The 13714-nt window shown below is 36.1% G+C and overlaps 1 protein-coding gene across 10 annotated transcripts in view; it reads left to right on the forward strand.

The window, feature by feature from the left end:
* LOC123533571 (RILP-like protein 1) overlaps positions 1–13714 on the forward strand; it is an 86955-nt gene that overhangs the window by 17130 nt on the left and 56111 nt on the right. For all 10 annotated transcript variants that reach the window (XM_045315261.2, XM_045315258.2, XM_045315259.2 and 7 more), the window contains exons 3-4: positions 5192–5310; positions 13291–13437. In XM_045315261.2, coding sequence (XP_045171196.2) covers positions 5192–5310; positions 13291–13437 — 266 coding nt within the window. The remainder of the gene's footprint in view (positions 1–5191; positions 5311–13290; positions 13438–13714) is intronic.

Consider the following 13714-nt stretch of genomic DNA (forward strand, 5'->3'; position numbering starts at 1 on the left):
ATTCCTGCACGCACGGCCATCGAAAAATTTGCGTGCACATTGTGTTTTCTGCGTGAAAAACGCAGGATTCTGCGTGACTGGGCATGCTGATTTGATGTATCATTTTCCTGCATGCAGTCATTATTTTTGTTCTTATTTTGCACAGACAACTGTAGCATTCTTGGGCACGCTTTGGGGGCATTTGTCACTAATAGTGACAGCTCTTGTTTATATTTCAGCATCATCAACTGTTTTTATGCCCCCTACATATGTGGGGGGCATATAGTGTTGCTTCTGTACGTCCCGAAATATTGTGTCCAACTCCTCGCACAATATTAGCCTGATTTGCTTCAAACTTTCACAGATGAACCATAAAGGAAGAATTTTTTCTGTGAATAATTTTACTGCAGTTATGGCCCTTCGATAGTTTTTGCTGTATAGAGGATGGCACAGTATGTGGGGGCATCTGTGTCCTATCTACACAATTCTAGTTTTACATTAAATTTAGTTATTGTCCTTGACAGTGTTTTGGAATAAAAATAATTTAAAGAAAATTCATGGGAGATGTTTTGTCCTCCGAATAAAATCAGCACGAGGAAGAATCCTAACTAGCACTTTGTCACAAATACTGTCTATCTTTAACAGAGAGTATATTAAATGGGACATGAGTGGGGAGAAAACTGGCAATTTGATAGCGCGGCTAAAGATGTAATACGTGTTGCGTGTTTCCTCCTTGCTTGTATCTAGATCAATGAAGATCAATATATATTTGGAAATATCGGTGAATATTGCTTTATAGCTGAGAGTCTTTATCCTGTGTATAGGGATTGGCATTGACGTTACTGGAGTACATCTTTTGTTAGGATCAATTATTTATTATTTGTACAAATAGAACTGAATTGGTAAAAGAGCATCAATCAGTTAACTCAAATAAAAAACTCACATAAAAATTTGTCATTAAAACAAGACAGAGAAAATGTCCCAGGAGTATGTATTGTGGAAAGCAGTTGATAAAAACAAATTGTGCATAGGGCTGAATTATTTGCTGTACGAAGTATTGTCCAAATAATTAGTTGAGCAGCCTGTTATTGACCTGTTCATTTTGGCCACCTTTGCATCTGTTTATTAGTGATGTACTATTAATTAACCAAAAATGATCCATGTCGTAAGTTTTTATCATTATCAAATTCTGGCATATGCAAAAATATAATCCTATTCATTTTACTACCAAAGCCTGCTTTTTAAAATGTCACAAAAATACACTGCATGAAAGATGTATTTCTAGAAAATGAATTATACATTTTATAGAAAGAAGGAAGTGTAGATTTTGATTTTTAACCAAGAAATGTTTAAATTTCACACACATATTAAATGCTATTTTACGATAGGGCATGATAACGCTATAATTTTGTTTTTATGATTTTCTTCCCTCTTGACGTTTTTCACCAGTTTGTAAATTCTATATGTTTTAGAAAACTGAAAACGAAACTAATTAATTTGTTTAAATGCCTATTTCTATATTATGGCATACTCAATGGCGTACATAATAATTTAGTGTATTTTTAGTAGGACTTTTTAAAGATGGGTTGAAGTCGTAAAATGAGCGAATATGATAGCATAATTTGGTTTTGTTGAAATTAAGAAAATTTTGTTTTAAGTGTAGACTAAATTTCAAAATTGTACGTTCATAATTTTTAAATTACTAGCAAAAGAACTAATGGTTTTGTTTAGTAACACAAAGTTTGACTGTAGTACATAGATAAATGTGGAAAGTGTCGCCTATTATAGGTGTTACATTCAAAATCAATCACTTCAAGAGCTATTTCATTATCCAAAATCTAAATAAAGAGTAGCTGTTTTAACCAGTTAAAGGCATGATTAATATATTTGAACAAAATTGTGAATAAATCAATGAACTTGGAAAATGTGACAGATTTCCAACACTATTGTTGTTTATGTTTGGACAACAAGTAATATACAGTTTAATCTCGAGATATCTCAAAATTCCAGCTATCCCTAGAGATCTCAAAATTCCAGCTATCTCAAGATATCTCAGAATTCCAGCTATCTCGAAGACATTTTCAAGTCCTGTCCCATTAACCAATGCACAAAACATCATTTTCAAAATATCATTTTAAGTCAAATTTTGGTTATCTCAAAGTAATTCTCTCAATCCCTTGGATCTTGGGGTACTGAGTTTCAGCTGCATGTTGTTAGATCTCAGACACAATATGCATGAGGGAGTGGGAACTGAAAGGATGAAAGAAATGTTGAAAATATTCCTAATTTTGACAGTGTGTCTTTGAGTTATGGTAATGTTATACAAGATGTAGAAGAGATTGGCAATCAATAACGACTCAGCTTGTGATGATGTCATTGTCTCATTCATCTTATATTTTGTCTCATTCTTCTCCGATAAAAAACCCACATGTTACACTCCTAGATGTTCTGTAATCCGATTTGTTCCTGAAAATACTTGAGACAGTGAAATATTTAAACAATGGCTCTAAAGTCTGTGGGTTTAAGATGTCACATAATAAAAATTTACAAATGCTTTCGTAGCAAAGTTGCTGGAATACAAGAAAACCAGTTAAGAAGCTGTAAGTTTAGTCTGTGGATGATGCTGTGATCTCTGTGACAAGGCAGCGATATCTGTGACGAGGCAGCGATCTCTGTGACAAGGCAATGATCTCTGTGACAAGGCAGTGGTCTTTGTGACATTTCCTGGATGAGACAATGAACTCTGTCACAGTTAGATCTAAAGTCATTATCTACCCACTCTGTTTCAAACTTTGGGGAAAGTGTCAAAATTAAATGAAGTACTTCAGGATCCAGGCATGCCAGTAATTACTGACTGCCATTACTGAACCATGTTGAAACTTACATCAAAAGTGATTTTAAACCCCTATCAAATAAATAGACAAAGAAGAAAAGTCAGATCCCATTGAAAAAAAAACAGTTAAATGATTAAGGAAGGTAAAAAAAATAATACAAAGAGTATTCATATCACCTGTAAAATGTTGCAAATGACATTTTGGTTGTAAGAAAGTGAACAAACAAGAGCGAACTTCCTTGAGGGAAGTTAAACATGGTTAATTAATGTTATTTCTATGTTTACAATGGGTGATACTGGTCACACAAAATAACATACCTTTCTTATCTAATCTTTGATGTTGATATTTCGCATGCCACATGAAGTTTGACCTGTATACATACATACAAACTTATTTGCATATAATATATAACTTTTTTCCATTCATTAAATTATATTTACACTTTCAAATATGGTCTCTGACCGTTTTTATTATACTAATTTAACTGTTTTTAGCTCATCTGATTTTTTGAAAAAAATCTACATGGTATTGTTGTCACATGATGGTTAAAGTTTTTGCTTAGGTCCACCTTTCTCAAAAACTATAAGAGCTACAGCTTTGAAACATTGCACATTTGTTTATCAACATTAGATGACTGTGTAGGCCAAGAACCATAACTCTGATGTGCATTTTGTCAGAATTATGGCCATTTTTGTAATTAAAAAATTTGATTTTCTTGGTTAATTTTTTTGTTAAGATCCACTTTCCCACAAACTGTAAGAGCTACAGCTTTGAAACTTTGCACACTTGTTTATCATCAATAGATGAGTAAGTAGACCAAAGAACCATAACTCTAACCTGCATTTTGTGAGAATTATGGCCCTTTTGTAATTAGAAAATTTGATTTCAGGGTTAAAATTTTTGTACAGGTCCACTTCACTTAAATACTATAAAAATACCAGCTTTGAAATTTTGAAGACTTCTTTATCATCATCAAGTGAGTACGTAGGCCAAGAGCCATAAGTCTGATTTACATTTTGTCTAAATTATGGCCCTTTATGTACTTAAAAAATTTCTTTTTATTTAGGTTCACTTTTAGCTCGACTTTTTGAAGAAAAAGTAGAGACTGTTATTGCACTTGCCCAGGCGTCGGCGTCGCTGTTGGTTAAAGTTTTTGATAAAGTTAAATATCTCTGTTACTATCAAAGGTATTGAGTTGAAACTTAAAATAGTTATTAACTATCAAAGTCTGCACCAGGAGAAACAATCCCCATAACTCTGGTTTGAATTTTGACAGAGTTATGCCCCTTTTTAACTTAGAATTTTTGGTTAAATTTTTATAAAGTTTTTACTGACAAAGCTCAAATTTTGAGTCAAGCACTGAGAAAAGTCGAGCGCGCTGTCTTACGGACAGACAGTGCTTGTTACTGAATTTTATAAGAGCTATAGCTTCGAAACTTTGTACACTTGTTTAATAAGATTAGTATGTAGGTCAAGAACCATAACTCTCTCTCTTGCATTTTGTCAGAATTATGGGCCTTTTTAACTTCTAAAATCAGTATTTCTTGGTTGTTTGTTTTTTTTGGTTTAAGTTCACATTTCTTGAATACTTTTTACAGCTTTGAAATTTCTTGTCATCAATTAAGATGAGTAAGAAGGCCAAGAACCATAACTCGTTTCTTACATATTGTCCATCACCTGCAGATGAGTGATGGCATCCGCAAGCTGTGCTCTCATTTATTTATTGGGTCCATTCATTAAATTTTGTCAGACGTAGTGTTTTTGACTGGCAACATGAATGTTCTCTGTGGTGGTCACAAGTTCTATGCAGGGTGTAATTGTGTCATCTGTGTTATTGTTTATCTGAAGGTTTTTCATCTGATTGATGCAGGGAAGTCGTCACTTGTAGAGAACAAGCCGTTATAATTTTTTTCACAAATGTTTCCCAGAATGAGACAAGTTGTCATGCTCAACACCAAGATCCCTAGCTCAAAGATCAAGGTGATACTCAGAGGTCGACCAAACATTTACTCAGGAATTACATATCAATTACCACTTCCGTTCAAATGAAGCAGTATGGAGGTTGAGGTTGCACATTTTCAAAGTAGTTTCTTGTTGTTCTTTCATTGTACAGTTTTATATATAGTAGTTGTACTTTACTTAACTTTTTGGAACTTTATTAAATCCTATGCCCATTAGGGGTATGAAATATCTAATTCTTGATTAGGTGAACACTGATTACATATTATGCTTTATTCAGTAGTCTTTCCATCACAGTTTCGGCACCTTTTGGCTGAACCTTTTACATCCTGTTTCAGTTACATCAGTTATACTGGTATGAGTTATCTACTCCTGCTGTTAAATAGATTATAGATAGTATTTGTTTGTTGTTACTATAGGAACGGAAGAGAAAGAGATAGAAGTGTTGACAAAGTTGAAGGAGACGGTGGACAGACAGCGCGAAGAGATCAGGAAATATAGTCGCGAGATGAAACAGAAAAATGTTGACGTTGAAGCTGTGAGTATAACCTAATTGAATAAACACCATGAAGTCAGGATTTCTTATACCCTTCTCAAATAAGGTGTCATCCCATTAAATAAACACTATGAAATCCTGATTTCTTATACCATAGACTTATAACCCCTTCAAATTAAGTATAGCCCCATTCACTGTGCCCGGCTGTCAAAATTCCAGAAGTTTCCATGGAGTGTCTGAATTTCCATGGAAGTCCAGGCTCTGGAGTAATCGGACACACTTTCCGGAGCTTGATATGGAATACTGTGGAAAACTGCAGAAAAATGTCCAGGGATTTCCGGAGAACTTTCCATGGACAATTTTCCAGAGTGATTCCACGGATGTCCGTGAACAATTTTCCAGAGTTATTCCGCAGTCGTCCAGGAAGTTCTGCTGACAGTATTATTCAATAGCAATAAATGTGATTTATAGACACTTCAGTACAAGCAATATGATTTTATTGCATGTGATCACTTTTGCAGTTTCAAACACTGTATGATATACATGTATATGAACAAGGAAAATAAATCTTTGCCAGTTAAAAGTGACTGATTAGAATATTTTTTAAGCATATACATAGTTTCAAACAAAGATTAGTTACACTAATATAATGATGAAATCATTCAAAGAAAGTACCTAAAGATATCTGTTTTCATATATGCATATTATTTATAAAATCTTTGTGAAGCCTTTGGTTATGCTTTAACATTCATTGTTTTATGCTATATAATGACTGATGTACAAATATACATGCATGTGTTAATTAGCATAATTACAAATGTATGTATTGTTTCATTGGTCAATTATGTAAACAAACTTACTTGAGCAATTTCTAGAATCCTCAATATTAACTTTGAACTGAATTATCTCACATAATAAAGTTTCACTAATTTTTACACAACTTGTTAACACCAGACTTCCAGTTACACATTTTGAAAATTCCTCTGTAACATCAGTTCATCTAATTGGCTGAGCTTGATCACATGGTATTCCCAGTCTGATGCTGATTGTTTTCTGATGTGTTTAAAATCCCTTAGAGTTACTTTCCAGAGTTAAATGACCAGATTTTTAGCTCGACTATTCAAAGAATAGTCTAGCTATTCTACTCACCCTGGCGTCGGCGTCGGCGTCGGCGTCGGCGTCACACCTTGGTTAAGTTTTTGCATGCAAGTACATACAGCTATCATTTAAAGGCATATAGCTTTGAAACTTATTTATTCTTTTTCTAGGTCAATTACGAACCTCACTGGGTCAAGTTCCATAACTCTAACATGTATTTTGAGCAAATTATGCCCCCTTTTGGACTTAGAAAATTCTGGTTAAAGTTTTACATGCAAGTTACTATCTCCAAAACTAATGCAGATATTAAATTGAAACTTCACATGTGTCTTTGGGGTTATAAAACTAGTTGATAGCACCAAGTCCCATAACTCTGACCTTCATTTTGGCCAAATTATGCCCCCTTTTGTACTTAGAAAATTTTGGTTAAAGTTTTGCGTGCAAGTACATACAGCTATTACTAAAAGGCATATAGATTTGAAACTTATTTTTTCTTTTTCTAGATCAATTACCTACCTCACTGGGTCAAGTCCCATAACTCTGACATGTATTTTGGCCAAATTATGCCCCCTTTTGGACTTAGAAAATTCTGGTTAAAGTTTTGCGTGCAAGTACATACAGCTATTACTAAAAGGCATATTGATTTGAAACTTATTTTTTTCTTTTTCTAGATCAATTACCTACCTCACTGGGCCAAGTCCCATAACTCTGACATGTATTTTGAGCAAATTATGCCCCCTTTTGGACTTAGAAAATCCTGGTTAAAGTTTTACATGCAAGTTACTATCTCCAAAACTAATGCAGATATTAAATTGAAACTTCACATGTGTCTTCGGGGTTATAAAACTAGTTGATAGAATCAAGTCCCATAACTCTGACATGTATTTTGGGCAAATTATGCCCCCTTTTGGACTTAGAAAATCCTGGTTAAAGTTTTGCGTACAAGTACATACAGCTATTACCAAAAGGCATATAGCTTTGAAACTTATTTATTCTTTTTCTAGGTCAGTTACCAACCTCACTGGGTCAAGTTCCATAACTCTTAACATGTATTTTGAGCAAATTATGCCCCCTTTTGGACTTAGAAAATTCTGGTTAAAGTTTTACATGCAAGTTACTATCTCCAAAACTAATGCAGATATGGAATTGAAACTTCACATGTTTCTTCGGGGTTATTAAACTAGTTGATAGCATCAAGTCCCATAACTGATATGCATTTTGGTCAAATTATGTCCCGTTTCGAACTTAAAACTCTTTTGATATTTAACATTTTGGGTAATAATTTCCTGCTTCTGTGACAATATTTCGAATAGTCGAGCTTGGCTGTCTTACGGACAGCTCTTGTTTTCAAAGTGCTACATTTCCGCAGTGTCGGTGAATATTCCATGAACATTTTGATAGATGTCCAGAGTAATTTCCAGAGATGTCCGTGGAAAACATTTGCAATCACTCTGGACATGTTATATAACAGGTGACTTTTCCGGATTATTCCGTGGAAAGTACCTACTGGAAGTTTTGCATTTGTCCGCAATTTTACTTACTCTGGAATATGTACAGCCGGGTCAGACACAGAATAAACATCAGAAAGTCATGAATTTCTTGTAGCCCCCTCAAAAAAGAAGTATAGCTCTATTCAATAAGAAATAATGAGTCAGGGTTGTAATTCCACTCAAAGTTGTTTGAAGGGTGGTACATATTTCACACTTTCAAAGGGCCTCCATGGAAACTTCATAGTCATGATCACCAACAAGTGTAGATGTGTGTGACTTTTTTCAGGGTCAGTCCTAGCATTGTAGAGTTAAGGGCCCTTGGACTAAGATATAGTTTGTAGTACCTGTATCATTATGTAGATAATGTAGTATACTCACAGCGCATGCGTATATTTTATACACACCCAGTTTGGGATGTTGTTTCAGCAGTTGTTAAGGCGCACTCATATAATAAACATATACTTATAGTAAGAATACTGTGTTGGTCATTCTTTACAATAAGACATGGTGTCAGAAAATTAACGATTTTAATACATCCGCATTTGTCAGGATTATTAACAATCATTGTGCATATAGTGCATATAGTGTATCGGATTTAAATAATGGATTTAACCGGTGTACCGACGCCTACAATGGACTGGGACAGTCCGAATTTGTTGGAAACATTCAAAACCTTTAGAGGTCACGCGGAATTTATATTCCAGGGTCCGTTAAAGGGGAAAGATGAACCAGTACAAATCACATACTTGCTCCTATGGATGGGACAAAAAGGAAGAGAAATTTATAAAACTTTAGTGTTGACAGCTGATCAGAAAAAATCAGTAAAAGCTACCGCCGACGCATTTGAAAAACACGTTCAGCCGAAATCAAACCCAGTATTTGCGCGGTTCAAATTTAATAATGAAGTGCAAGGTGAATATACCATGGAACAATTCATCACACGACTTAAGATACTTGCAAATGACTGTTCTTATGGCGAAGCCTACAAGGAAGATTTGATTAGAGATCGAATCGTGTTCGGTGTAAAGTCGTCCAAAATAAGAGAGAAGCTTTTGACAGTAGGTGAGAAACTAACATTGGCGAAAGCTGTTGACATATGTCAGACTGTAGAATATGCACAAGAGCAAATGAATAACATGCAAGAATCGTCTTCTATTAACTTTGTACGGAAAACTACTCACAAAAAAGAGGAATCGAGAAAACAAGATATAAAGTGCAAAGGCGGGTCGCGGAAATCAACGGAAAACAAGCCCGATGTCGCGCACAAATCGTGCCAAAACTGTGGTCAATTCCATGGGGACAAACAGTGTAAGGCGAAGGGAGTGCAATGCCGAAACTGTAAAAAATGGAATCACTACGCGAGGGTGTGCAGGAGTAAACGTGTCAATGAAGTGAGGGCTGATGATTCATCTGAGGATATTTACATTGATACAGTAATTAGTGCTGTGGACAAGATGTGCAATCAGGCATTTGTGGATATTAAAACTGGACCTCTTGGGAAACAAATTTCTTTCAAGATAGACACTGGCGCACAGGTGAATATTTTACCTCATTTTGCATTGCAACAATTAGGTGTAAAAACCGCACTCTGTTCCTCTGTAACGAAGCTCACAGGTTATAATGGCAACCCTTTAGTATGTCTAGGTTCCATTACCCTGCAGTGTACCCATGAACCTTCTGCACAGACCAAGTATAAAGAATTTCATGTAGTAGACACCCAGTCACCACCCTTGTTTGGTTTTCAGACTTCCATAGATTTTGGCTTAGTTAAACTCGCACATGCTGTCACTTCCAATTATGTATCCTCCCCGCTTAACAAAACAGCAGTGCTGAATGAATATTCCCAGGTTTTTAAGGGCATTGGCTCTATTCCAGGGCAATGTTCTATTTATCTGAAACATGATGCTAAACCTGTGGTTCATCCTCCACGTAGGATTCCTGTTGCATTACGAGATAAATGCAAGAAGGAGCTTGATAAGATGGAGAAATTGGGGGTCATTACAAAAGTAAGTGAGCCTACTGAGTGGGTCAATTCAATGGTGACAGTACAGAAAAAATCAGGTGACTTGCGAATTGTACTTGATCCGGGTGACTTGAACAGAAACATTCAACGTCCTTATCATCCGACAAAAACACTGGATGACATACTTCCCAGCTAAACGGTGCTACATTTTTTACAAAATTAGACGCTAGGTCAGGTTACTGGGCCATGCATTTGACAGAGAAGTCTTCCATGTTGACTACATTCAATACCATATTTGGGAGGTACAGGTATCTGAGGCTTCCAATGGGTATTTCGTCTGCCATGGATCTGTTCCAAAAGAAAATAGACGAAATATTTGAGGGTCTCCCAGGGGTAGCTGCCATAGTAGACGATATTTTAGTATATGGCAAAACAAGGGAGGAGCATGATGCGAATTTGAGAGCAGTGCTCCAAAGGTCACTAGAACAAGGTATACGCCTTAATCCAGATAAGCTGGAGGTTGGGCAGTCCCAGATTAGTTATTTCGGTCATGTGATATCTAAACAAGGTCTTAGCCCAGATCCAGACAAGGTGTCTGCAATTCGAGAAATGCCTATCCCGGAAAATAGGTCACAACTCGAAACGGTACTTGGCATGAGTCAGTATCTCGCTAGATATGCACCTAGGCTATCTGAGGTCACTTTGCCCTTACGAGAATTATTGGCGAAAGATGTAGAATTTCTCTGGGGTGAATCACAGCAGCAAGCTTATGATCAGATGATTGATATCATAACGCAAGCTCCTGTCCTTGCTTTCTATGACCCGGCCAAACCCTTAGAGTTGCAAACCGACGCAAGTAGGTCAGGACTTGGGGCCACACTCCTTCAAGAAGGTAGACCTATAGGTTATGCCAGTAAAAGTCTTACGCCAAGCCAAATGAACTATGCTATGATTGAGTTAGAGTGTCTTGGACTGGTATTTGGCTTGAAGAAATTCCACCAGTGGGTGTATGGGAAAAAAGTCAAAGTAGTTACAGACCACTTACCATTGATAGCTATATGTAAGAAACCCTTATTTGCTGCACCTGTTAGGTTACAGCGGCTGCTCTTAAACATTTCACAGTATGATATAGATGTCACTTATAGGCAGGGAACTCAGATTCCTTTACCAGATACTTTGTCTAGATTTCCGGTAAAGGATACAGATCCGTCCCTGACGGAAACTGTAGAAGTCCAGGTTAATATGGTCAAAAGAAGCTTACCGGTAAGTGACCGGAAATTACAAGAAATCAAGGTCAATACTGACAGGGACGAACAACTTTTGTCCCTGAAGCAAGTCATTATTGAAGGTTGGCCTGATGAAAGAAATCACTGCAAGTCAGAACTGCTAGATTTCTGGAATTACAGGGATGAGCTTACCGTCATGGATGGGGTAATAATGAAGGGTCACAAAATTGTTATTCCTAAATCCCTAAGGGCAGACTTATTGTCAAAACTACATTCTTCAAGTCATATGGGAATAGAGAAAACAATAAGTAGAGCAAGTGATATTGTTTTCTGGCCTAGAATCACCCAGGAAATTAAAGATCTTGTTCTGAAATGTCCTGTATGTTTGCAACACAGAGACTCAAACCAGAAAGAACCGCTTGTCTACACCCAAGTTCCAGAATACCCATGGCAGGTAGTTGGCACAGACCTATTTGAGTTCAATGGCAAAGACTTTTTGATAGTCGCTGACCATTATTCACATTACTTTGAGGTCAAAGAGCTGCCTAACTGTAGAAGTTCGACAGTTATAAGTAGGCTCAAGGGCATATTTGCTAGATTTGGCATACCAGAAATTGTAGTATCTGATAATGGGCCATGCTATGCATCTCATGAGTTTGCAAACTTTGCAAAGCTCTGGGATTTTACACACCAGACCACAAGTCCTTACCACAGCTCCGGTAATGGTTTTGCGGAAGCGTACGTGAAAATTTGCAAGCGCATTTTCACGAAGGCCAGAGCATCAGGCACCGACCCAATGATAGGAATACAAGAATATAGGGTTACAAAACTTAAAATAGGTTTTTCACCCAGTGAAATCATGTTCCAACGTCAAATTAGGTCAGTGTTGCCAGTTGCTAAGACACAATTACTTCCCCGGCAAATCTCACACAAGGTCATTCGTGAGAAATTGTCAGCAAACAAGGAAAGGGAGAAAGTGTATTATGATATGACAGCCAAGCATTTACCACCATTAGAAATAGGAGATTCGGCACGAATTCAGCAAGCAAATAAAAATTGGAGTCCTGCAGTAGTAGTGCAAAAACACCATGATAGGTCATACTCTGTTAAAACACCTGACGGTAACACATATCGTCGCAATAGGAGGCATTTGTTACAAACCAATGAATCAAAAGAGTGCATACCTGAAGTTGACATGCAAAATGTGGAAAATAACAACCTTTCGGCGCCTCAAGAAAATTCTGACTGTATTTCACAATTCTCTGATAAAAGCAATAAAAGGTCAGATAATGAAGCAAGTGAAAAAACATATATGAGTAGATCTGGCAGGGCAGTTAAACCTCCGACAAGATTAATTGAAACAATGTAATATGATAACATTGGATAGCGGAACACGCGTGCTATGTAAACAGTGAACAGAGATAATTAAGTGCTGATAGCAAAAATATGCCATTCATGGAGAAACAGACTTTATGAAAGAAATTTTACGTTAAAGTAAATTTGGAGTATTTTGATTTATTTTATTTTAGCTTTCAGAAATTGTGTTCCTTGTTCTTTGCCAAAAGGGGAGATGTATCATTATGTAGATAATGTAGTATACTCACAGCGCATGCGTATATTTTATACACACCCAGTTTGGGATGTTGTTTCAGCAGTTGTTAAGGCGCACTCATATAATAAACATATACTTATAGTAAGAATACTGTGTTGGTCATTCTTTACAATAAGACAGTACCCACTTTGTCCACAGTTTTAAATGGATTCCAAATAAAATTTACAGTATTACACAGGATCCTGTATAGTGTAGCAAATGTGCATGACATAGTTTTTCAAGGTTGGTCCAAGTACTGCAGACTTAAGAGCTCTTTGACTTAGACAGGGTATTATTTGTGCATGGGAGTATGTGGTGCCATTGTCACCAAGGAATTTTAGTGTGTATGACATACTTCTGTTAGGCTCAGTTGGAGGATTGCATAAAAAAATAAGAATTTGAAATATGACAATGTTGTCATGAATATGTCGGGGAACTTCTCAAAAAAAAAAGCTATGAATGTTTATTGTGTAATAAGTCCGGTATTGTGTTGCTAACAAAACCTTCTAGAATTGAGCATAATATTAGAATGAAATCAATACATTGAGAATAAAAAAAACTTACCTACAACTTATCCTGTAAATGTTTGTATAATGTTTTATGATTAGTAAATTTCTTTGTATTTTGATGAAATGATTTTCCATTTACTTTCAGTTACAAGCACAGTCTGAGCGCCTTGTCAAAATTAACATCGAACTACGACGCAAAAACCAGTCTCACAAAAAACATGCAAGAACTTTAATAACAGAAAAGGTTGACCTAGAAACTCAACTGGCTGAAAAAGAGCATCAAGTCTTAAAGGTTTGCGTTAATCCATTTACATTGTGTGATAGCAGGTTTTGAGTCGAAGCTTGCATACTTGCAAATGTGAGTACTTTTTGAAAAATGTGACTTTAGCTGCTTGCAAAATTTGCAAATGCAAAAATTTAATTGGAGACTTCAACTTTCAAGTTGGATCTGCTTAAGTACAAATTTATTGATAATGTTTTTACAGAGAATGCATTGATTGATAACAATTTCACATTCTGATTTTACACAGTGTCATACTAAGGTTACATGGGGATATTTTGTCAATTTT

This window comes from Mercenaria mercenaria, chromosome 12 (assembly GCF_021730395.1).
Source record: "Mercenaria mercenaria strain notata chromosome 12, MADL_Memer_1, whole genome shotgun sequence".
Taxonomy (NCBI): Eukaryota; Metazoa; Mollusca; class Bivalvia; order Venerida; family Veneridae; genus Mercenaria; species Mercenaria mercenaria.